Source organism: Cucumis melo, chromosome 4, assembly GCF_025177605.1.
Source record: "Cucumis melo cultivar AY chromosome 4, USDA_Cmelo_AY_1.0, whole genome shotgun sequence".
Classification (NCBI taxonomy): domain Eukaryota; kingdom Viridiplantae; phylum Streptophyta; class Magnoliopsida; order Cucurbitales; family Cucurbitaceae; genus Cucumis; species Cucumis melo.
In genome coordinates this window covers 3,948,969-3,974,140 of record NC_066860.1, presented here as the reverse complement: position 1 = coordinate 3,974,140, position 25,172 = coordinate 3,948,969, and the positions used below count along the sequence as shown (strand labels likewise).

General features: G+C 32.0%; 3 protein-coding genes across 4 annotated transcripts; 1 reads left to right on the top strand and 2 right to left on the bottom strand.

The window, feature by feature from the left end:
• Positions 1 to 2,340: 2,340 nt before the first annotated feature.
• LOC103503887 (ATP sulfurylase 2) lies at positions 2,341 to 5,321 on the bottom strand. Its single transcript, XM_008468273.3, has 5 exons — positions 4,457 to 5,321; positions 3,522 to 3,927; positions 2,976 to 3,236; positions 2,813 to 2,899; positions 2,341 to 2,726 (listed from the first exon to the last, which is right to left on the bottom strand). Exons 1-5 carry the CDS (start codon positions 5,014 to 5,016, stop codon positions 2,589 to 2,591), a joined length of 1,452 nt encoding a protein of 483 aa, XP_008466495.2. The 5' UTR covers positions 5,017 to 5,321; the 3' UTR covers positions 2,341 to 2,588.
• Positions 5,322 to 15,920: 10,599 nt separating this feature from the next.
• LOC103503886 (cytokinin riboside 5'-monophosphate phosphoribohydrolase LOG7-like) lies at positions 15,921 to 18,793 on the top strand. 2 transcript variants are annotated; one of them, XM_051083691.1, is made up of 7 exons: positions 15,921 to 16,120; positions 16,420 to 16,517; positions 16,675 to 16,705; positions 16,835 to 16,934; positions 17,075 to 17,145; positions 18,149 to 18,292; positions 18,400 to 18,793. In XM_051083691.1, the coding sequence occupies exons 1-7, from the start codon at positions 15,992 to 15,994 to the stop codon at positions 18,409 to 18,411; spliced, it is 585 nt and encodes a 194-aa protein (XP_050939648.1). In that variant the 5' UTR covers positions 15,921 to 15,991; the 3' UTR covers positions 18,412 to 18,793. The 2 variants fall into 2 exon arrangements, with proteins under 2 accessions (XP_050939648.1, XP_008466494.1); XM_008468272.3 differs by having other exon boundaries at positions 15,927 to 16,120; positions 18,417 to 18,793.
• Positions 18,794 to 19,418: 625 nt separating this feature from the next.
• Positions 19,419 to 23,708, bottom strand: LOC103503885 (endoglucanase 10). The gene is made up of 6 exons (XM_008468271.3): positions 23,125 to 23,708; positions 22,726 to 23,009; positions 21,655 to 22,092; positions 20,678 to 20,813; positions 20,128 to 20,294; positions 19,419 to 20,039 (listed from the first exon to the last, which is right to left on the bottom strand). Exons 1-6 carry the CDS (start codon positions 23,336 to 23,338, stop codon positions 19,707 to 19,709), a joined length of 1,572 nt encoding a protein of 523 aa, XP_008466493.1. The 5' UTR covers positions 23,339 to 23,708; the 3' UTR covers positions 19,419 to 19,706.
• Positions 23,709 to 25,172: the final 1,464 nt, after the last annotated feature.

Genomic DNA, 25,172 nt, shown 5'->3' with positions numbered 1-25,172 from the left:
TCTAAATTCCTTGATCTAGATCGTGAAATCCACAAACTTAATTTTCTATTCTTTATAATCAAATAATGCCTAAATAGTTGTTTTTATGTTGATGTTTTTTCCACTACCAAAAGTGGATAGTTTCATAATGTTTGTTATAATATCAAAATCTTTTTGTACACCTGTTGGTCTAAATTGATCTAATGAATAATAATCAAGGCAATATACATTTCAAGATGTAACTATTTTTTTGCAACTACCATAGTCACATAGAAAACAAAATAAAAGATCCCATAAAAAGTAATAAAATTTTATCATCCATTTAATAATTAGATGAGATGTTCGACAAATAGATTTAAATTATAATGCAATTTGCTAAGGTTATTTTTTTAATAAAAATAGTTGACTTGGAATTAGAAAAAAGAAGATAAATGAATCCAAATTAGACGGTGGAAATGAGAAAGAAAGCGATATAATGTCAAAGAAAAAGAGATGTTACCTAAAAGTATCCATTGAAAACAAAGTATACAAATAAATTTTCATTAATAAAAAAAACGTCAAATTATTAATCAAAATATTAAAAAAAGAACTTGTAAACAGTAATAGATTTATGTAAATCTTTACGTATGATAGATTTGTATATTACTATTCTATCATAGATACACTTGACAAACTTGTATCGACATTTATCGATGACAAACTCAACTTCTATTAACGTCTATTAATAATAGATTTAAATAGTTTTTAAGGTAGAGAATTTATTTTATTTTGTTGATAATTGAATCCATTTTTTCTGTATTTAAAAAGTCGTATTTATTTTTATTTTAAAAGAAAAGAAAGGTGTTGGATCCTTCTTCTACTACTACTACTACTCCACGTTGTGTGAACCAAATTGGTTTGGCCATTTGAAGGGAACATAAAAACAGAGCAACTATGTATATGCTCCAATTATCTCACCGAAAGCCAATCACTTCCGTACCTATTTTCTATGTTTATAAACATAACAAAGTGTGACACCAATTCAATTCTCTTTGCTTTTCACATGAAATTTCACGTTACCTTTTCCCCAAAACATCTTCGACATATCATTCTCAACAATCTCATATTTTTCTTTATACAAAAGTAAGGACAACTATCTTCTAAATTTAAAAATACAATGTCCATAAATGGAGTAATGAGTTTTTTTTTTTTTTTAATTTTAGTTAGTATAACCCCACAAGGGAAAAAGGTCAGATTGTTTGTGCTGTGCATATCACACTACCTTTGTTGCTGCACTGTTGTACTTTCCGGATTGTACCTAATCCTAGTAATGCATATACCAGAAAATTGGTGCTTTTTGGTTTTGCTTAGTTTCTTTATTCAGAAAACAGGCTAAAACAGTGGCATGGATTCGCCTAATCTCTCTCTCAATTTTATGTTGTAAATTTGTTTTGGGTATATTATCAAGGGGATATGTAGTACTTTTTTCTTTGTCTGTTTTCAGAGCTTGGATTATTGACTTCAACACAGCTTGGCTAACAAAAAAAACAATCACTTTTGTTTAGTTCAAACTACAATCTAAAGATATCTACTGTTGGTTAAGTTCACTGGTTCCAAGTATTGGTGAACAGTTCTGAGCTTAATATCTATCTCATCTGTCCACTGGCCCATCACCCATCAGCTGACCCATTACTTGGAAGCAAACTTTCCAATCAAAATATGTAATGTAATCCCAGATTGTGTCCAGTCCAATACTAAGTTAAGCTTTAGGAGAATTGCACTGGGTGGCAACTCTAGTTAATGGAAATCGCAAATGTAGTTTGGGTTCTTTTGATTTTCTAGAAATACAAAAATCCTCACCCACTCCCTCCTTTCTCACTTGTTTCTCCCAATGTCACGTTATAGTTTCGATCTTTAAGTCGTCCGATCGATCGGTCAATCCACTCTCTTCTAAATGCTCGCCTTTGCGTTCAACTGCTCATTTCATGTTCTTTCATTCATCTTGATTTCCTATTCTCTCCCTCTCCCTCTCCTCTCTATGTAGCATCCCCTCTTCCCAACATAAAAGTATCTCTTATTAAAGAAAGACTTATTTATTTAATTTCAAAATCGCCACAAGTCAAATGCTCTTCAGTACTTAAAATAAGTGGTCATTTTCAACTATATATCAATGGCTATCAACAAGTATATTAATTTATAGATATAAAATTATGAAAAATTTAAATTAATAGTATTTGATTGTATCAGGTACACAAACTTACCAACTAAATTTCATTTTTGGTCATATTTACTAAATCTGTATTGGATTTACTTGCCATTTAATTTGACACTTCGCTATAACCATCATCAACTGCATATATAAATAAATAAATAAATAAAAGAGGATTCAAAATATAAGAATATCATTTCACAAGTAAAGAAAAGCTACAAATAATTCACTTTCACAAGCATATCTCTAAGACATTTGAACAAAAATAGAATCTAAAAAGCATAAAAAGCGAGAATACATATAAGATTATACACAATTGAAGTTGGCATTCTGCTCAAATCAATCCTCGGCAGCTTCCTCAATCAACTCGCATAGATTTACTACAACTCATTCCTTCTCAAATGACCACAAAATATCCTCCCTAAACTGACAATGCAGCCTGCTGTGGCGACGCCTCTTCCGCCTGCAAGCTCTCGTAATAATTGACCAACACTTTCCATCCACCAGGGCACATGAAACCGTCGGGAGGATTCTCACCTGTCCTTGCGTAAGTTCGCATCTAATACAAACCACATATAAAACTCAGTTACTATTGTCACAACAGGATTGAAATGGCATCCTGTCCAAACTCAACTTAGCTCTTACCTTTGTTCCAGAGATGAAGAGGAAATCTTTAGCACGAGAAGGGTCGAAGAACGCCATCTTCTTCGCCACAGTATCATATGCTGCTACCTGCGGTCAACTGGATGTTAAAATGAAGAAGGCGGAAAGTAGGGAAAGGAGAAGGAAAGGTCGTTGAGATACTGACCTTGAAGGGTAATATGTTTAGCTTCTCAAGGCCAGGGGCCATACTTAAGACCTTCTTGCCATGGTCTGGATCATATAAATCTCTCTTCTCTGTTGGGTGACCCATTCCAGCAGGATCTCGACCAACAATGTAAAAATTTGCACCTGCATTGATCCTTGCTTTAGCATGCCATTGTACTTCGGTTGGGCCAGCGTAATGCATGGGTGACGGGAAAATTGAGACGATGGTCGTTTCAGGGTCAAGGACTCCATCTTCTAAAACCTACAGACATAGAAAGTCTCTCTTAAATCACAGAAACTAAGTAAACAGCCCAGAAAATTGAGCACTCATATTAACTGAAGAGTAGAGATGAATCATGTCATTCAACTAACATTCTATTGACTTCCTTGCTCGAGAAAATAAAATCTTTCATTTCAAGTTATTGAATGCTGGAAAAGTTAGACAATTGTACATTTTCACTTCTAAAGAGTAAAGAGTATGAAGATGGGTATGTTTTTGAATGATAAAGAAAATAACTATTTAGAATGATGATAATGAAAAACAAACCTTGCTATGTTGCTCCATTCGAACATCCAATGGCACATCATCTGCTTTTGTAAAACCTCCCAAAGGATGAAGCAATAGAATTGGATTCTTGTAGCCCATATCTAGAAGTCGCTTTCGTGTATCATTCATTAACAAAGCATGACCATTATGTACAGGATTTCTCAATTGAAAGGCAAAAACAGCATCGGCCTGACGCCTATCGAACTCTTGCCGAAGTTGTTTTGGAGACAGCCTATAATGATCAAGTCCATCATTGTATTTGATGGGGTTTATTACTTCAAGATCTCCACCAAGAAGCCAGTTCCCAGCATTTGTAATGACCACATCAACATACGGTAACCCAGGTGCAGTTGTGCCCCAAGTTCTAGCTATCCTCTCTTCCTTATTATGCTTGAATATCTCAATGCTGCAGAATTATTCAAAATGAGGATGGAAAATCACATAATTTGGTTTCAGTTTGACTACATATTTCTGTAAATATTGGCCTCACTGTTCACAAAAAGAAAGTTTCTAGAAGATGTCCAACATTAGTTGTTTGCTTTTGTAAACCCAGAAATCTAAGATCATCACCATTGTCACCTTTGTTTGAATTTCAAATAAACATGTTATAAACGAGATTGTAGAGCATTATTAAAATATTGTTCTCCAACATAAAATATGATATGATCAACACAGTTGTTTCAAGCAAGTGGAATATTATAATTATTATAATTGAAACGGAGCATCTCTCAGGATTTAAATAATTTAACTTATGTCATATCATAAGTTAAATTCTAGGTGGCCAAACATAGGGTGGAAAAGAAAACAAACTCATATTTCATAAATCAATACTTTAAACAAAAATCCAAAAAAGCCCGTCTCCATATCTCCACATATAGAGGCTAAAAGATCGAATGAAATTAAATTAACCAACCCTTCTTCAGAAAAAAACTAACCTGCGAAGAATACCAACCAAATCTCCATTGGGACCAAGCAACCCCACATTAGACGAGGACCCAATTTGGTCCTTAACATCGTCGCCAATGGCAAGAACAATAGGAAGCGACATGTTTACCAAAGACCCATCTTTAATTTTGATGCAATTGAAATGCAAACTCTGCAAATACTCATCTTCTCTCATAAACCCCCTCAACGGGCTCGCCCATCCTTCACTGATGACATGGACCCATTCTAGATCAATTTGGGTCAATTTAACCTTCGGCAATGGCTCGGCCTCCAAAATCCTCGAGGCCCTTTCACTCTCAGGCACAACCAAGTCGACGATAACCCCACCATCGGGGTCGATCAACGAGCTCTTGATAGAGGAGCGAAGGGAACGAGGTGAATGGCCCTGCATTGTGGATTTAAACAAAACTAAAGGGTGAGAAACGTAAATGTGTTTAGATTGAATTTTGGAGTTGTAAATGGGAATGGATGTTGTTCTTTTTGTAGTTTGAAGGTTGTTGATGGTGAATTGAGGAGAAATGGCGATGTGGAGTTTAGTGAATAGAGACATATTGGGTTGAGAAAGGAAAATGGGGAAATGGGTTTTGGTATTGCCAAAATAGGAATATGGAGGTCCGATGAAAATGGAGAAATGGGTTAGATGTATCTGTAAAAATGGAGAAGATGAACATGCTTGTAAGGGAACCAAGAAATTGTGTAGTCTTTAGAGATCCACACGTTTGTTTGTGGCCTTTTGTGCTTAGAGAAGGGGAAGATGCGTTTGGTTGCGGCTAATCGGATCTCTCTCTCTCGCTTCGTTTGAGACTAAAAACACTTTTGTGGCTGTGGTTGTCAATGTGATGATGGGCTGAAACCCTTATGATTCTCCTCTGAAAGCTATGTGCACAGAGTGAGACAATAAATACCCTCCCTAGGTCGACAGACATCATGAATTTGAATCACCCATATCTTAACTAACCATATCTTAACTAAAAATCTTATAATTTATATTAATTGAATTATGCATATTGGTTTGGATTATCAAATATAAAGTTGTGGTCTAATAAAACTATGAAAGTCTATGCACGAGTTACAAAATGAGAAGTCGTAGCCTAAAGTCTTGAATTGGTATAGTCGAATTGCTCCAGAAAAGGGTAATAATTGAATCGAGCAAGAGCAAACTTGCGAAATCTTGACAACTAAACCTATCTTGCACATTATTGTACATGTCTAAGTAGATGTCAAACTTGGGATTCTAGATATAGTATCACTCTATCATCTCAAAGGATAAATAATGTCATTGTGTATTTAGTTTAACAAAACTCTACACATACCAATTTAGACAATAGAGGGTACTTGACTTAACTCTACATTAATGCAAGTTCTTTTACCAATTAGTTTGAACCAATAGTTAGAAAGAAGAAGTGATTTTACAAAATATGTATGCCTATGCACTCTCGATTTTATTTCGACTAATTCATTTATAGTCTTTACCAACAATATAAATGTATGAATGCTGAAATTTGTGAGTAAATCGAGGATGACGACGACAACTATTATAAATAAAAAGAAAAAAGCATATTGTTCATCCAAAATAAATCCCCACCATTGACTGTGGTTCGAGCATAAGTAGAAAATATCTAAACTTTTTTTTAATGGTTTATAGATGTTTGAATGTAGATGCTTTATGTCTCTATCATGTTATATAATGTTAAGATTCTGACTTGATTAGACATTAAGTGGATTAAGTTGTTATGTTAATTCTCATAATGTTTAAATAATAAAACATGTAATGTGTATATGTGTTGTGTGCTCATCTTTTGAGCTATATTTAAATGATAATGATTTTAGTGTTTTGTTTGGAATCTAATTGAGGGTTGCTTCTCATTTATCTTCTTCCTGTGAGGGCACAAGATGCTGCCTTTGATCAATTTAACTTTATGCTTACTCTTACATAGTTTAATTATATTCTAAGAGAGAAGAGAATTGTAATTATTTGGTGAAACTACAATGTAGTACCAAACCATTTAATTTAAATTATATTACATGCTCTACTCAAAATAAATATTTTTAAAAATTTAAAACCATTTGAAAAACATTGTAAAATGTGTAATTATATATTTAGTTGCACTGCATTAATTAATTTTTAGTAGGGTTATCATGGGCGAAACTTGCATGCAACCGTGGTTGTCTTAAAGCCTCTTTTCGGCTTTTAACTCTTGACCCACACATTTGATCAAATGACACACATGATCAAGTTTTTTGCACGGGATAATTGTAGCTACCTAATTTTGTTTGACTTTATTTAAAATTAATTTATTTGTTAGATTATTTTTTACGTTTGGTTAAATTAACTAAACCATTTAATTAGGATAACTAAGGTAGGTGAAGAAATCCCAGTGGTATCCTGAAATTGATTTTGTCAATAAAGGTTCCACGCCATTTTGATGTGTAAGCCAAGGATGATACTATTTCAAATTCAAAAAAAATCTCACCATTTTGAATTTTTAGTCATTTGAAGAAATAATTTTGGCTATAAATAATCCCTTATTCTTCATTTATGAGACACATCACAACATAGAGAAAAGACCACAAAAAAAAAAAAAAAAAATTTACAACTTCACATACTCTCTTCTTCGTCTAAATCCCTAGCCTCCATAGCTCCTACTTTTCTTAACCTTCATATGTTCTTTAAAAAAAGCCAACTACAACATTCATTTTATCTTCTCTTCTAGCAATCCTTAAATCTTCATCTTTCTCCCTACAATACCAAGAATCTAACAAAAAAAAAATCTAACTTAGTTGGAGGTGTATGATAGGGCTTTGATCCCAATGATCCAAACCTCAAACAACGAGTTAAGTATGTTGGAATTCCAACATTTCTTTTTTTTCCTTTCCTTCTTTTTATTTGGTTTATTTTCCTTCAAAGTTGTTTATTTTTGCTTATTCTTATTATTTCCATTATTTTATCTTTCTTCAACTTTGAAAAAAAAAAAAAAGACTAGTGGATTAAGCTCTCTACTTTTCTTTTCTCTTATAATTATTTATTTATTATCTTGTGAGTTTCTGTTTTATAGTTTTATTTATTTATTATATATTTTTTTTATATCTTGTTGTTGTTATTTATTTATTTATTATTATGTCTTTTCTTTGCTAATTTATTCTTAAGTTTTATTCTCTATATATTTTATCTTTACTTTATATATATAATTACCATTTTTGTTATTTAATTATTTTTTTATAACATTGATTGTTGCTTCATTAGTATTTTCTCATCTTGATTATTGTTTCTTTAATACTTTTCTCATTTTTTATTATTGTTTCTTTAATATGTTCTTGTCTTTTATATATTATTTAATATTTTTTCCATTCTTTTATGGTCAATTTAATATTCTATTACTAATAATAGTTTAAATTTATTAACATTTTAATTATTTTTCTTTAAAAACATCCAACGATGAAATCTATGAAATTTGAGAGTCCGATTTCTTAGAATTCTTGAGGTGAAGAAATCGATTCTTTAGAAGTCCGAATTCGATTCCAATATGTTTTTATTAAAATCTTAATATGTTATTTTATTTTTGCATAATTTATTATGGTGCTTCTTTACTCTTGTTTCTACTTATCTAGTTTTTCTATTAAGTCTCATTTTAGTTTCCTATTTAAAATTTTCAACTCTTTCTAATTAAAATTTTTAATTTTTTAAAATTCTTCTAATTTAAAATTCTCCAATTTTTAAAATCTTTCACAAAACTTATTTTTAAAACCATTTAATTTTTTTAATTAAGGTTAAAACTTTTTATGTTTTCTCAAACGTTCAAAATCTAATCTATGATTTTACAAGGTTTCCTAATCAATATTTTCTAATAACTTATACCGTTTTTCCTAAACGAAATCCTACGACAGAATTTAGGAAATTTGGGAGTCCGATTTCCTAAAATTATTGAGGTGAGGGATCATATCTTTGGAAGTCCAAGATTTAATCCCAAGAAAAAATGATTTTAATTAATGTTTTTTTTAAAAAAATCTCTTTATTAGAAGGATATTTCTATGAAGGATTTTGAGAAATTTCTTGAGGTGAGAATATTTTCTTCAATATAGTCTAAATGATGGAATGCTCTCCACTTATTTTATGAGATTATTGTTTCAAATATTGGAGTAATGAGGGGTAAAATAAAATATTAGTTTTAAAATAAATTAAAGAATATTTTCAATTCAAGATTTGAAATTTGGCCACTGTTTTCTAAACGGGTGTTGTGAGGTGCTAACACTTTTCTCATGCACAAATCACTCCCAAACTCAACTATAGTTTTTGCAGATTATTTTTTAATAATTTTATTTAAAAAGTGTTTACTATATTTCGATGTTCAATAACACCGTAAAAAGGATTGGTGGCGGCTCCTATTTTGTTTTAAAACTAAACCATTTTGAGAACATCAGCCGCTCCGCGTCGTCTCGAGCACGTGGCGACAGCTTGGCGACTCTACTGGGGACATGAGGCTCTACCTCGAGAGTTTGGCCATTTTCTCCTTTATCTTGAATTATTCTATTCTTTAATTTTTTTAAAAAAATTTATTGTGCGTAGTTATTGTGTATTTTATTATTGCACACACAATCTCAAGCCTGCTACCCAGGCTTTACCTCATAGGATTAGAATTGAGGACAAAGTAGTGTTGACCTTCAAGGAGTTTATGCTCTTGTGTAGGCACATGAAAAATTCCCATTCATATTAGTCTTTGTCATGTACGACTTTTGACCAATTTGAGGGTTTTGTTGTATAGGAGTTTAGAGGGAAACTTAACTTTGTTTGGAGTCTTCTATTTTAACATTATTTAAAAACTACTATTTTTCTTCACACACTATCACAAGCCTCCTACCCGGACTTTACCTCATAAGATTGGAATTGAGGACGGAGTAGTGTTGACCTTCGAGAAGCTTATGGTTCTGTGCAAGCTCACGAAAAATTCTCATTCGATTTGATCAATTCGTTATGTATGACTTTGATCAATTTGAAAACTTTATCGTTTAAGGCCTTTAGAATTAATCTCACTTTTAAAACTCTTATGCAATATTCTAGTGTATTACAACACGTTTATTTCAACATGCATTTACACATGTATTTATTTTTAATTTCACTTATTATTTATTTATGTTGGTTCAAATATCACAATTGCATAAAAAAATATTTAGTAAAAGCTAACCAATTTTGATTTTTCTTAATCAATTAACATCTTAGTAATTTTGTTGAAGTTTTATAAAGTTTTTTCTTATATTTCAAAAAATTGTATTTTTAAGAGAACTCAACGACTTTCAAAGAATGAGCAACCTTTTTATAAAAAAGCTTTTAAAAAACACATTTACCCAACTATTGTTTTTTTCTAAAAAGAATATATATTCAGTAATAATTAGTATCATCTAATGATTTTTTGTAATATATTAACTATTTAAATCTAGACAAAAAAATTATATCATAAATAAATAACATTAGCTTTAAAAATTAAAATTTTGAAGAATAAAAATTAAAATTTTGAGAATGATTCTTCGAAATGCTAAAAAGTATGATCAAGTATAAAATGGATTTGGTGAAAAAAAACCTATTATATGACCTTTGTTTTTGTTTCTTCAATTTATTTTTATGAAATAACATGCATATTATTTTCTTTTAAAGCTTGAATACTTTGAAAGTTATTTTAAAAGAGGAAAATATTTCAAAGTAAACAAAAAAATAATCAAGGAAAATAATAAAAAAAAGGTTTAACTTTTTCTTTTTCAATTTTGACATTTTACTTGATAGCCATCAAACAAATTTGACTAATTAATCAAAAGAGAGAAGCTTGTTCGAGTTGAAGAAATACACAGGTTAATATGGATATGCGCTCGCTCTTGTTCGAATTGAAACCTTTGGCTTAGTTTCGATCAACTTGAATAGCGTGATTTCTCTTTTGACTTGGAAATACATCAATCCTTTCGACCAATTCAAGGTTATTAGGCCTTTCATTCCCTATCAAAATCAAGAACGGCTAGAATCGAAACTGGCTCAACAGCTGCAATCGCGTAGTAGGAATCATTTCTTAACAAGATTTCTAGACCAAGTCTTTCCTTGGCATTTTAGTAGATTAATGATCTCATGGTGTGTGTCTTTCTGAGTTCAAGTATCATTAACTCTTCTTATTTCTTTCTCGAAAAAAAATCACTTTTTGTCTTTCTTTTTATTCTCTATATCAGTTAGGAAATAATAGGCTCGACATAGAGGATCAGAAGAAAGAAAGGATGGGACGCAAGGATGCATGGTACTTCTTGACCCTGTCTCCGAGGGGCAGTTGAAGGAGCGACTCAGAATGCTTATGATAGTTTTGTGGGTAGTTTTCTTATTCTGATTTCGCGTGCAAATATCTTGTTATATCTTGTTCTGATTTTGCGTGCAAATATCTGTAATTATCTAGGGTTTAAGACAGAATTTGGATTTACTGCTATGATACTTATCATTATGAACGATGAAATCGACTACAATTCCACTGGTTTCGGTACTATGGGCGAATGATTCTCAAGTCCAATGGTGACAAGGGATTAATGTTGGTATTAACAAGAATAAGGAATATCTTCAAAGCTCCTGTGGACTGAGGTGCCACCAAGCAGACAGGTACTTTTGGATCTTATCAGCATCTTGTTACTTGGTTTCTTGTTTTGTAGGTGATTTAAGCCATCGGGAGGAGACTAGTACTTCTCAAGTATGATGCTTTCTCCTTGATTTCGCAATATGCCTCCATCTAAAATGTTATTATTCTTAAAGTTTTAGTTTATGTCAAAAAGTTTCTATTTCTGATCAGTTTTGTGCCCAACGAAGTTTCATTATGCTTACGCTATAAAAGAATTTTGTATGTGTTGTGTTGGATGGTGAATGTTTTGTATTAAGTTGACTGGTGGTGTGTATATGAATGTGTTGTGTCGTGTTGTGTATGTGATGTAACTTGATAAAGTTGTGATTTGTAAAACTAGTTGTAACTTGGAATGTATGTTGCAAAAGCTCGGTTTTGTAGCATGAATTTGCTTAGCCTGTGCAGATCATAATGGGAAAAAGAATAAACACCATACCAAACAGTCTGTGGATTGAATGCCCCCATAGAGTTGTGTAGCCATGATTTTAGACCAACGTTGCCTTCTTAATGTATTGAACATTTTTCTTTCTACACACCATTTCCTTTTTAATGTATTGAACATTTGTATGTGTTGTGTTGTTGAAGTGAATGTGTTGTGTATGTGCTGTGTATGTGAATGTGTTGCAGTTAATTAAATGAATTGAATGTAAACCTTTCTTGTATTCTTATCTTGATGCGTAGAATCATGCTCTAAAATTTCATTTTGTTTTCTTACTAGGTTTTGCAAGAATCTATTGGAGCAATGAAACCATATTTGCGGCAATTAATTGATTTATAGACCTTTTTATAGGTTTGGTAGCAAAATTTTGGTTCAAATGTACTTATTTAAATAGTTTGTTGGTATCAAAATATGTATGTTCATTCTATCATTGTACAAACCCTTTACTGTACAAACCCTTTACCAATAATTGTACAGATATTACAAAGTGTATGTTAACATATATATATTAAAGTGTTCACGGTTTGTTTCCATATGAGTGTGTTGTATAGTACTTTGTACTTAAATTGGTCTGTATAATGGCAAGGTGGCAAGAAAACAGGGATTGAAAAAAATAGGGCAAGAAAAACAGGGACTGAAAAAAAATTATGACATTTGAATTTAAAAAAAAAACTATCATGGAAAAGTTATTCTTGACAGTCAATTAAAGTCATGGTAGATGAAATGGTGACAGTTAATCGTTGTCATAAAATATAAATAATGACATTTATTATCTATCATAAAATATAAATAATAACAGTTATTATCTGTCATAAAATATAAATAATGACAGTTATTATCTGTCATCAATAAGAGATTCGTGACATTTATTTTCTGTCATGAAAAACAAAAAACGCCTATCATGACAGTTTTTTCAAATTGTCATAATATACTTTCTATGACTGCAAATAACTGTCACGAAATTTAAGTATGACAGCATTTAACTGTCATCGTATGCCCTTTTTCTAGTAGTGTATATTACTTATTTATAATTTAGTGCATATTATAAGCTCAATTTTTAAATTAAAATATGTATTATAAAACATTATATATCATAGGATATTATAAAATAATTATTATACAATAAATTTAACATAAAACTGTCCATAAATTGATCAGAGATAGTTTATATTACTAGCGAATAACTATGTGATTGATTATTATAAAACATGACTTTAAAGAATCTTTAAATTAAAATTTAATTTTTGAATGTCTTGCCAAACATATTTGGAGCTTTTATGAAATCCTTGCTTATAAAATTTTATTTTTTATCAAACAAACCATTGGTCTAAGAGGATGAAGTGGGCCAAATGGAATGGCCATATTTGACCCAAACCCAAAGGGTCTGGCCCTTCAACTCAAAGTCGAGTCCTTCGTATCATGCATGCAGTAAATGATAAGACCGAATATGAGCTATGAAAGGCAAGCTGACTTTAGTGTTGTCTTAAAGAGAAATGAGACTTCTTGATTTAAACATCAGAGTGAGAATACCTTATACTACACTGGTATACAATTCTTACTCATTAACTTAAGAATACCTTACATTATGCTGGTGTACAATTCTTGCTAATTAACTTATTCCTCCAAAGATCAGATTTTACCAATAACATGTATAGTTTGATTTAGTGTAGGAAAATGACAAGATGGTAATCATATATAGTTTCACATTCACGTCGTCTTGATTATAATCGAAAAAAGTTGGCAAAAATTTAATTATAGGCTTTTCAACGAGACTTTTGCTGCATAATATTACATTATTTTTGTTAATGCCTAATCATGAAATTATATTATAAGGTTGTTAGGAGAGATTTGGACTATGTTGGCTTTAAGGGTGTTTGTTCCTATTACGCAATCTCTAAACAAACTATCCATATATACCATAGTCTAACGACCATATTATATATATATATATATAACATCAAGAGACGGGTTGGATCATGGTATATAATGTGACGAATGGTGGAAGTTTATTATAATATATATTTCTAAAAGAGAAATGAAAAGTAAATTATAAACGAATCTTCACCAAGACTTTTTTCTTAATTTCTAAGAAAAGTGTAAGAGATTCAACCTTTCATTTTGATTATTAAATGATTATATTTATATTATGTCGGTTTAACAGTAATAATTACTTTGATGATGATGATAATAATAATACTTTTTGATACATTTTATTCAATAAAAAAAAATAAAAGGACAAGAGAAGATCCAGATAAATGGTGCTTGATTGTTTTGAGTTAATTTCCATATCAGATTGGTGTTTGAGTTAAATCATTTGATCAACCGAATGTTTGACTATGGTAAATTATATTTATTTGATCATGTATGCACTGCAATATAGTCTCCCTTACTGTGAGTTTAAAAATTGATTGAAAGACTCAACAAAGAGAATTCAATATTGATTGAAGAAGGAAATGACTTTATGATGGTTTTTGAAGTTTAAAACTCAAAACAGCTTGTACTAGCTAGGTTAGTTAAATCATCAATCACTGGAAAACTTGTATATATTTAATATTATTTCCAATTTGAATAAAATGAAAGGATAAATCAAAATAATGCTGATTCCATGGGGAGGATAGGAAGTGTTGATGCCTAAATTTTGATCATGGAGAATACCCACATTCTTCGATCTTGGATGTAACAAGAACCACGATGATTCAATAATAAACCTTCCAAAAAAAGTTCAAAAATTCCCTGGAACAACAAGAGTAAATTTGTAATTGGAGAATAACATATCCCATAAATAGAAAAGTATGATTGGAAAGATCAATATATACCGTTACAAAATCACCAATTAAGCAATAAAAAAGTGTAAAGATTCACATACAGATATACATGATTCACTAACAATGTGTTAGTTATGTTCATGGGTAGAGGGAGAACAAATATTGTTAAAGAATACGATATACAACGTTAGAGAGTTAATTTATATATGCGCACTTCTCTAAACTCTATGGTCAAAATCCTACATAACGACATTAGCAAAACCTCCATACTAGATTGTTGTGCCACATAAAAAATTCAAGGAATTCCAACAAATCTCTACCTTGACTTGAATTGTCTTCCAAAAGTAATTGATGTATCAAATTGCACCAAAACAAATGTCAAATGCAACATAATGCAAACATTGTTCAGACGTACACAGACTTCTCCTTCATGCCTCAAAAGTGTCCCATAAGGGACCACTAATAATTCAAAATATTTAACAAGTCCAAACAATGTCGGAACTTGCCCTATGGAAAAAACGATTTTGTGAACATTTCAGCATGGTTATAAACAATACCAATTTTTTCTTCTTCTTAAATCTCTGTTCACTTCTATTAAGAAGTGATATCTCACAATCCTTGACTAGGCATATTGCATTCAAACTATCATAGTATACAACAGCTTGGTCATGATGTAAGCCAAGGTCTCCAACTAGCCCTTTCAGCCATATTCCCTCTTATCAAGGTCATGTACTCTTAGAAGTAGACAAAGAAACTATAGGTTATAAGGTTGTCTTCCAACGAACAACAGAACCACCCAAAGTGAATACATATCCAGTCGTAGACATCTTGCTGTCAACGTCTCTAGCATAGTCAAAATCAAAATATCCAATCACCAAACATTTTGTGCCAATCCCATAAACTAGACCAACATCAGATGTACTTCTAAGATAACGAAAAAAAATTTCTTAACTTGCCAATGCTCCTTCCTAGATTGGCCCATGAGTCTGGTAATTAACAAAAACTAATAACGAGACTTTTATACTTGATTGTTCATAGTGTTACTTAACGAATTCAAGATATTTCAATGATAACGTGGTACTGATGCTTAAGTCAGAAACTATGATTATATAGTAAGTAGGAAATTTAAATGTTAAAACAAGATGCATTTATAGTGGAATTCTGACCTAGCTATGATGTCCCTATCAAGGGTATTGACCTCGTTCTTAGTTGAGGAAATAAAGGACATATAGCAGCAGCTAATTGTACAGTAATTGTCCATCTCATATATATATATTAAACGAAATGGGGTTTGAAGAATGGATTAAAATAAAAGAAAATTTAAGGGGGCATTATTAGGGAGAGTGATGGGAGAGTGGTTATTAAAAAAGTTTTAAAATGAAGATGGAGCGGGACCGGGAAAGGAGTGGAGTGACGTCGTTTTGTGACTAAGCTTCTAAGGCTGACAATTTCAACGTGAATTTCGTTGTGGATAAATATCAATTCTCCACGAGAGGGAAGAGAGAAATTTTGTAAAGAGATGTGATATGTCGGAATCGCTTTTTTCTTTTCTTTTCTTTTCTTTTCTTTTCTTTTCTTTGTTTCTTTTTTAATTTGTTAATATTAATATTATTGTTTTGAATTTGTTATTGGAGTATAAATTCAATTGGGATTCGTCACACCACCCTAATTTGGACAGCCTCACAAATGGAAACTCATCAACTCTTTCAAACCAAAACCAACTCTAGATTTAAACGAATTTGTGTTTTCTGTGGTAGCAGCCCCGGCAAGAACCCATCCTATCAACTCGCTGCTCTTCAACTAGCTCAACAACTCGTATGTTGTTTATCCAATCTCACTTTAACCTCTTATAGTTTACCATAAATTTATTTTTATATCGAATTCTTTTTGTTCGCATTTTTTATTGGGTTTAGACTTAATTACTAGTTATTTTGTTTTGATGGGAAATACTTTTAACTGTTCCGGTTAACAAGTTATGAAGTTGTTAATTTTTCCTTTATTTTATTTTCGTTAAGAAGATATATAGAAATAGTTATAATTTTGGTTGGCACTTAACTATTGCTCCTACATTTTTTTTTTAAAAAAAAATGTTAATTGAAGATAAAGTAGTGCAGGTGGAAAGAAACATTGACTTGGTTTATGGAGGAGGGAGCATCGGCCTCATGGGTTTAGTCTCTCAAGCCGTGCATGATGGTGGTTGCCACGTATTAGGGTAACTCTTTCTCTCTTACATGCATTTTCAAGTTGAATTCATTTTCTTTTTCAACACATTATTGGTCAATCATAACCTACCAACTTTGGCAATTTTTAACAGTATATATATACTTGAATTTCTTTTCTTTTCTTTTCTTTTTTTTTTAAATTTGCAGTGTGATTCCGAAAACGCTGATGTTAAGAGAGGTAAATCATAATTAATGTTTTTCAATGATATATATATATAGTTATTAATGGGATATGAGAATGAAAATCATAAATATGTAAAGAGTTTAGGTTAAATATAATGTATTATTACTTGGAACAAGTACACAGCTCACCGGAGAAACGGTGGGAGAAGTGCGACCTGTATCCGGCATGCACCAACGTAAAGCTGAGATGGCCAAACAAGCTGACGCATTTATTGCCTTACCAGGTCTCACTCTCAATCTCCTTATTATGATATAGTATAGTAATACTCCATTTAATAATTAAATCATACATGTATATATATATATATATATATATATATATATATATATATATATATATATATATATGAGATTAATTTTGCAGGTGGGTATGGCACTCTAGAGGAGCTACTTGAAGTAATCACTTGGGCTCAACTTGGAATCCATCATAAACCCGTAAATATTATATCTCTCTCACTCACACACTTTTCTCTTCTTCTGTTTTTTTTCCCCTCTAAAATTAGTATTAATTGCACCCAATTGAGCCTCTATTTCATGCCTTTTCTTTGATTATTATTATTAAATTATTAAATCCTTATATATGTATTTATATAAAATAGATCTTTCCACAAAAGTGAGTCAAGAAAGCATATATAAAAACACAGAAACGTGAGTCAGTGTGTGTGCGTGTGTGTTGTTTTTTTATCTTTTCCTAATAATAATGGCCACTTCATCAGTAGGCCAAACCATTATCCATACACACCAAAAGTAAAGTTTATTGTTGCCTTTAATTTCATCATTGCATCTCAGAACAACATTCACTAATTATTACTTTCCCTTTTAGTAATGAAAACTTTTACGCTTCATATTCAAATTATATTTAGGTCTACGAATGAAATAATGCGACTAAAAAATGAGTCGTAAACTTTCGAAGTTTATAATGTAAAAAGTTAATAAGATATAAAATTGATAAGTTTTTGTTTAGTTAGTTGCTTACGAACTTCTAAAACACATATTTGAAAATAATAAACTATCCAATTAATTATCATATATATATATATATATATATAGTTTTTGGTTTTAGATTTCTTCTAAATTTGGTTGGTACTAAACCATAAAAGGAGTATATATAATTTATAATATATTACATATTATAGATTTTAATTTTTTTAAAATAAAATAAATACTGAATTTATAACACAGAAGTAATATATTGCACTAACAGTTTTAGTTTTTAAAAATATAATTTTACATTTTAAATATAATTTTAAAAACCTAAAAATATTATTTCAAAATTTACACGGTTTAGAAAACATAATTAAAAAAAGTTAAACGAAATTTAGGTTACTATTATATTATTTATTACTATCTTAAAGTCGATGGTTTAATTATTTGTCCAAATAATTGTTGAATTAAAAGGACGATTAGTTGTTAGTGATATGTGATGGTGCATTTGTAGGTTGGGCTGTTGAACGTTGACGGCTATTACAACGCCCTTCTCTCTTTTATAGACAAAGCAGTGGCTGAAGGTTTTATAACACCAGCTGCTCGTAACATTATTGTTTCTGCCCAAACTGCCCAAGAACTCATCTTCAAGCTTGAGGTATGCACTTTTCTATTTAACCCTAGTCAACCAATCATTTGGTTACACGTTGGAACGATTTATTCCCTGTCCCCACACATAAAGTCAAAATCATAATGGAGCAAAAGTTTGACTTTTAATGAAGGATTACAAGCCCAAGCACTGCGGAGTTGAAGGCTGGTGATATGATGTATGGGAGATGGAGATGGAGATGAAGAAACAACACAAATGGGTTTCAAATTTAAAAATTCAGATATTAATTGCCCGTTGAGTTAGTTTCATTATTGTTTTGGACTAGCATAAGAAAATAATAATAATAAAAAAAAAATAGACAATAACTTTTATGTCTGTTTTTTGGTGTTCTGAGCTTGGTGACATCATAGTTTTGTTTGTTGTTGGCTGTGTTGATCATATCAAGCGTCTTCATATAACTTGTAAATTAAATATGTCTGCTTAGATATAATAAATATGTGGCGGAACTGATTCTTATTACATTGATTGGAATCAGTTATCCTTCTTCAATGCTCCTATTGAATTTTTTTGATATATCATGAATATGCTTAACTATTGTGTTATGGGTAATTTTAGTGAAGAAGTATTGCTTTTATAAATGGGGTGGGCTTTTAAAATGAAAAAGTATTGCTTTTGAACAAAAGTACTAATTTTTTTAAAAGTGTGGTCTCAATGCACCTTTTGACAAGGGAATCTAGAAGCTATCATAATCTAATTAAAACGAAACACGGTGGGTTGCACTATGTCCAAAATTGGAGTGGACAGAAAGATTTTCCAAGTCCATCCAAAAAAAATTGTATCTTTTCAGCCTACAACTACAAAATTATTAGCCCTCCCAAGGTTTTATGGTTGTGGATAAAGAACGCATAAAAACAGAACAAGTGTGAAGCTTATGTTTTTGTTTAATTTACCTTTTTCTTTTGTGCTTCTAAGAGCCCAAGTCGGCATTGACATCTGTAAAGTTGAAGGTTCTTTACTGAAGTTGGCAAACTGAGACATCAAACATACCCTCTAATTTCTGTGCAATGTCACAGCTTCTTCCTTTTTATTAACGTGGAACAGAAGCATCGACTTTTTCTCAATTGGCCAATGGACCTTTCAAACCAACTCATCTTGTCATCAACAAGAAACTGAATAAACATGGCAACAACATATTACAACATATATATCACTCAAATAAAAGAATTACATACCATAATTGTTCAAACAATGGCTCACTTCAGATAATACATGGTTAATTTAATTTCACTGTGTGGCGGATGGGGTTTTTGTTAGAGGATTGATTGGCGAACGCTCACTCATTTGGAAGTAAACTCATCATAGCACTAATATTCTCTCGTACAAATATGGGGTAGGCCTACAAGATATAATACAATCACAAATTTGGATAATATGATATGGTTATAGGTGTGTATGGGTTGCATTAGGTGAAGGACTGGACTGCTGAGGAGGTGGTAACTAAACTCGATAGCAGGCCAACGACAAGAGCACTGTTATATGTGCTTGGTTCCCCTTGCATTGAATTGTTTCGTGAGTCTATATAGGTGTCGTTGAGGAAAGGACCGCCAACAAGAGCTCCATAAGCTATATTTGGGTTGGGTTCAGTGGAGTCGAGCCACTTGAAGCCATCTTTACACTTGGTTTTGGCATCAGCTGGGATTGATGCACCTCTGTGGTGAACATATTGTGGGAATTTGTCACCATATCCCACGAGATAGCTCATTTTCAAAGGATTGTTGCCCAACACATAATCAGCCTGGAAAGAGAAGCGTTCAACATAAAATCATTAGCACTTTCTCAAGAGAAAAGTATATATTGTAGAGCTAGACAAACTGTTTGCTAACCTGAGATTTGGCAAATTTTCGTAGGTCTGCTGGTGTGTAGGAGTCTCCATTGCAAGAAAATTTTGCAGTTCTGGAGGTAAGCATGTAATCGCTGTAAAGAGAAGCTAAGAATGCTGAAGACACAGGATGCTGCAGAGAATTCCATTCGCTGACCCATATGAGACCATCTGTCCCAAAAACATCGTTAAATAAGTTAAAGAAGTTCTAAACGACAATGCAATCTTCCTGATCGTAGAGATAACAAGAAATTCCATCTTATGTAGCTTCTGAATAGTTGAAATAAAGGTTAAAATGCAATTTTGGTCCATGTACCATCAATAAATCTTCAATGTAGTAGTCCTCCAAAGATATCCTTTTTTGTTTAAATAAAAAATGGTCAAGAACAAAAATTTTCATACAATAGATGACAATAAATCTTTTTGGAAAAAATAAACAAACTAACGGTAGGGACTAATTTTAAGAATTATTGAGAGTTAGTACATGGACTAAAATTAGATATTTGAAACTATAGTGACCAAAATGATATTTCAACCTTGAATAAACTACTTACTGTCTGTTCTGCTGCTTGTTGCTGTTGGAGACTCTGGGATTAGACCACACATGACAGCTTCAGCTGTTTTCTTGTAAACTTGAACCGACTTTGAAGCGCTTTCGGAGCCAAAGAAGTTCAAACGAGACAGTAAAACCTGCAAAGGCATTGCAGAGTTAGTGACAAGGTTAAGATGTCAATGTTGATTTGTTTATCATTTAAAATAGAAGGATTTGAAATCATTTAATCTGTAATAAGTTTGTAAAAAATTCACTTGTTTATCATTAAAAATAGGAGTCAGAAATCAAAAGTGGTTTACAACCTTTCTCTTGTGTAAAAGATTTCCCATACTAGAGTGCTTGGATTTCTAAAGATTTCAAAGCTAATCCCAGATGTAACCACATAAAATTTTAACTTCCCTTTCATGAGTTTATGATTATAGAATGCTTTCTTTATTTCATCTCAATTTTACTTTCGAAAAACATTTTATTCCATTAAGAATTAGATCATTTCTAGCTTTAAGGTAATTTTCTTGTCTTGATTCCAGAAAGAGTTACAAGGGGAAAGAAATGTTCTATTGTATATGAGATGAGTGGTATCGAGATTATATGTTTAATGCAGGAAAATGAAGTAATGCTATGTATAATCCTACAGGATATGAGTTTAGATTGAAATATTGATCCAAAGTCTAGCTCTCGTAGCATGAATTGGTTCAATCAAGACTTCAGACATTCTTATTCCCCTTTGTTACAACTCCTCACTTAGCTTCTAGATTCAATGGGAACTGATGTTCATGTAGGCTGTAGACCGTATAGAGCTACACAATGGCTTAAGGGAAAACATAACAAATGGAAAGAATGTTGAAGTAAAATGTTCTTGTTCAGCTAAAACTTCAGCTATTCTCATCGTTATATTCTTTAGCAACAGCTGACATTGATAAAATTCTACATTTTACCACATAGATAGGAATCTATCACCAAGTTAAAAGTGATACGTACTTGAGTTGCTGCATGCTTGTCATCCCAACTAAACCAGGTAGGACTTCCCCATTTTGCATACAGTTTACCATTGCTTCCAGCTACATAATCAAGATAGGTTTCATCCTGGGTTGCATGGTACAGCCAGCTAGCAGCCCATAGAAGCTCATCTCCATATCCCGATGAATTGTAGTAGGTCTGGACTTCAGGAATATTAATACTGTATATACCTCGATTCTCATCAGCAAAGGAAAACAATTCTTCAGCATGTTTAAGAAGCTTGCTTGAATAGGAGGGATCAGATTTCTTGTATACAAGAGATGCTGAAGCCATAGCTGCAGCAGTTTCTGCTGCTACATCTGTTCCTGGAACAGAGGCATTGATCTGTATGAGCGGCCTCTTCTCTGCCATGGTTTCAGGCCTATCCCAACAGGCATGATCTACTTCAGGATCTCCAACCTGCAAAGTATCACCAAAAGATTATATGAGACCTTTCTGCATAACTTACAAAACAGTTGGGACCAATTTGAATCTACAAAGAAAGGCAGTAATACCTTACTATCTGTGATATAGAATAAACCAATAGGGGTTGTTCGGCCCACCAATTTCTTAAGTAGTTGTAAACAACTTGACTTCTATAGTAAACACTATTAAACTCACATTTGTCGAGTAATTTCATTTTCTTTTATATTTTTTGCATTTATCAAGGAATTCAATCCTTTTCTCTGTCTCTACTTTCCACATTTACCAAGTAACTTCATCTTACTTTTTCAATCTACTTCTCATAACTAATTGAGAAACTCATTCTTACACTCTAAATACAAACTTACTAACTGCAACATGTTAACTCCACTCGATGGGTCAAATGTCCCCATAAAAGTGAGAGATCCAGGCTAAATGGTCTAAGCATGAGCATCCCAGAAAATAAATGTAAGCTTTTCCAGTAGTTACTCAGTATATAGCTTTAGTTTTGAAGGATTACATAACCGACATACAAAAAAAACTTCTTTTTGATTGTAGACTGACCGGTTCGACAATTCATGTTATACAGAGATGCAAGAACACAAGAACAATACTATGAGTAACGGTTACCTGAATGTACAGCACATTTTCTGAAGGATGCGCATTGATAAGATAGTCGGTAATCCACTTCAAAGAATCTTTAGCAGGATCCAATTGACCAACTGCATCCATCTGATCTCCATACTCAAGAATAGACCAAGATAAGACTGTCGCAGTAAAAGCCATTGGAAAACCAAATTTCATATGATCCCCAGCATCATACATTCCCTTAGACAGATCCAAGTTCGCTTCACTTCCATCTTTCAACCCCGAATCCCCTCTCCAAGATATTTTATTATCTACCAACTTCCCAGCTGCAAATAGACACATCTGTACATAAATTCATACAACTAACAAACAAGACATTGCATAAAAACATGTCGTAGAAACAGAAGATATTAAAATGAGAAATAAGATGGAAAAGATTACATTTCTGCACATCGAAAAACCTCAAGGCCATCTTGAGAGCATCAGAATATTTCTTCTGAATTGCACCAGGAGGTCCTGGAACTGGAGCAGGGTCATCATCAGAGTGACTCGACTTCTTCTTGACTGCAAATACTATAGCACCAGCAATCAAACCAAGAATCACCAAAACAAGAAACCATCCACAACACCCTCTAGACCTCGATTTCTCCCCCATTTTGCGCAATGTGAATCTCTATTATTGCGTAAATGCAATGCTGGGAATAAGGAAAGAACCAAGATCTAGCTCAAACTCTATACATTGCGAGAATGGGGAGCATTACAATATAGGGCTGGGCTCTACAATAGGGTAGGTGGAAATCTGGAAGTAATAGAAAAAAGGGTGTCAAATCAAGATCTGTTTCCTAAAGAGAAGTGTGATTAAGGAAATGATTGGTTGAGATTGGAAATTAATGGAACAAACCCTAATTAAAGAAATGGGGGAAGTTGGATTTGGGCCAGACGCCAAAGGGGGAAGAAAGGACTTTTGATTTATATGTATATATTTTTGGTTTGGAAGAAAAGAACTTGGCACCGACAAATTTGATTTCATTTGTGGCAATATCAAATTTCACGATGTAATATTATTTTATTTTTATATTACTATTCCTTAGTTTCTATATATATATATATATATATATATATATATATATATAGTTTTTAGTCTTTTTCATTACGACGAATGTGGGGGGAAGTGGATGGACGGTCAGATTACGGAGAGTGATTTCACGCTCCGTCGGTTATTCATTACCTAATTAAATGGTTCTCCCACGTTTAACCCCAAAATTGTTGTCTATGGCCAATTGGTGTCCCCTCCCCCCACCCCATTTATGATCGTCTTTTTATTACTTGGTTTTTTTGTTGTTCCCATCCCACTCTAATAAATGTGGAGTGTGAGAATTTGAAATTTTGGTTTTCAAATAAACATTACATTTCACTCATTATCATTGAGGTTAAGCTTTTAATATCAATTTTAATCTATTTTTCTTTATATTTATATTTTAAAGATACCGTCAAATTTTTAACACGTCCTCCTTATAATGATTGCATACTTTTTTTAACTGAGTATTCAATTTGACTTTAAGACTTATCACATTATTAAGGAGAAATTTCAACTATCACACGTTGTCACAATATTAAAAGTTATAAAATTGTCAAAAAAAAATTTAACTAATTGCAAGTTGGCTCATGTCCCATATTAAATTGAAGATAATAATTTAGTGCCTCATCCTATGTCGTTTTCACGACCGTTATATTGAATTAGTAAACGAGTTAGTTTGCTCTAATTTGGTGAAAATATTTTCGGGAATCCAATATTTAAAATAGTTCAACATTCATACATCTATTGAGTCATTGTCACTCACTCTAAAAAATTATAAGCTACAAGCTTCGGTCAAAAGCTAGTGAAATTTTAAACAATTGAAGACTTAGAAGCTTCAAAATTGGAAGACTTCAACAAACTTATCGTCTCTCCTCAACTTACAAATTGAATATTTAATCTCATTAAACTCGAGAAAAAACTCACAAAGCCAAACAACTATCCAAATCCATCAACAAGTCAAATGTCAATCTTCCAAGGAGATCAATAAACTAAAATTTATGTATTTAAAGAAAAGATTTAGAGAATAAGATTAGAGAATAAAACCCTTATACTCTAAATCAACACATTTTGGTTTATTTTTACCAATTAAATGTTGTTGTCCTACGATATTCGATTTGACTAGACACCATTTAGATTATTATGAATTTTACACAAATTTAATAAAACTAAAGGACTCTCTTTTAACGTGGAATTCTTATCATATTCAAACTCGTCGATAATTAACACCATTAATTTTGGTTTGTACGCAAATTTTAAAATTTTAATTAATTGTCCTAATGATATCTGATTACTTTAGTGTGAAATTGACATAGTTGGATTAAACTATTTGGTTACTTCAGTATTGGACGGTGTAACCTAAGGAATGCATGTATGATGTGTTTGTTGTTTGCAATAATTATCTCACATCTAG

Excerpts from the sequence above, each read along its gene's own strand:
- LOC103503887 (XM_008468273.3), bottom strand. The coding sequence starts at position 5,016 with ATGTCTCTATTCACTAAACTCCACATCGCCATTTCTCCTCAATTCACC. Across the intron at positions 3,928-4,456 it reads TTGGTTGGTATTCTTCGCAG|CATTGAGATATTCAAGCATA; the intron begins GTTAGTTTTTTT and ends ATAATTCTGCAG. Across the intron at positions 2,727-2,812 it reads TCTTCATCTCTGGAACAAAG|ATGCGAACTTACGCAAGGAC; the intron begins GTAAGAGCTAAG and ends GGTTTGTATTAG.
- LOC103503885 (XM_008468271.3), bottom strand. The coding sequence starts at position 23,338 with ATGGGGGAGAAATCGAGGTCTAGAGGGTGTTGTGGATGGTTTCTTGTT. Across the intron at positions 20,814-21,654 it reads ACAAGCATGCAGCAACTCAA|GTTTTACTGTCTCGTTTGAA; the intron begins GTACGTATCACT and ends ATGCCTTTGCAG. Across the intron at positions 20,295-20,677 it reads AACAAGCAGCAGAACAGACA|ATGGTCTCATATGGGTCAGC; the intron begins GTAAGTAGTTTA and ends TTTTTGGGACAG.
- LOC103503886 (XM_008468272.3), top strand. The coding sequence starts at position 15,992 with ATGGAAACTCATCAACTCTTTCAAACCAAAACCAACTCTAGATTTAAA. Across the intron at positions 17,146-18,148 it reads TTGGAATCCATCATAAACCC|GTTGGGCTGTTGAACGTTGA; the intron begins GTAAATATTATA and ends GTGCATTTGTAG. Across the intron at positions 18,293-18,416 it reads AACTCATCTTCAAGCTTGAG|GATTACAAGCCCAAGCACTG; the intron begins GTATGCACTTTT and ends CTTTTAATGAAG.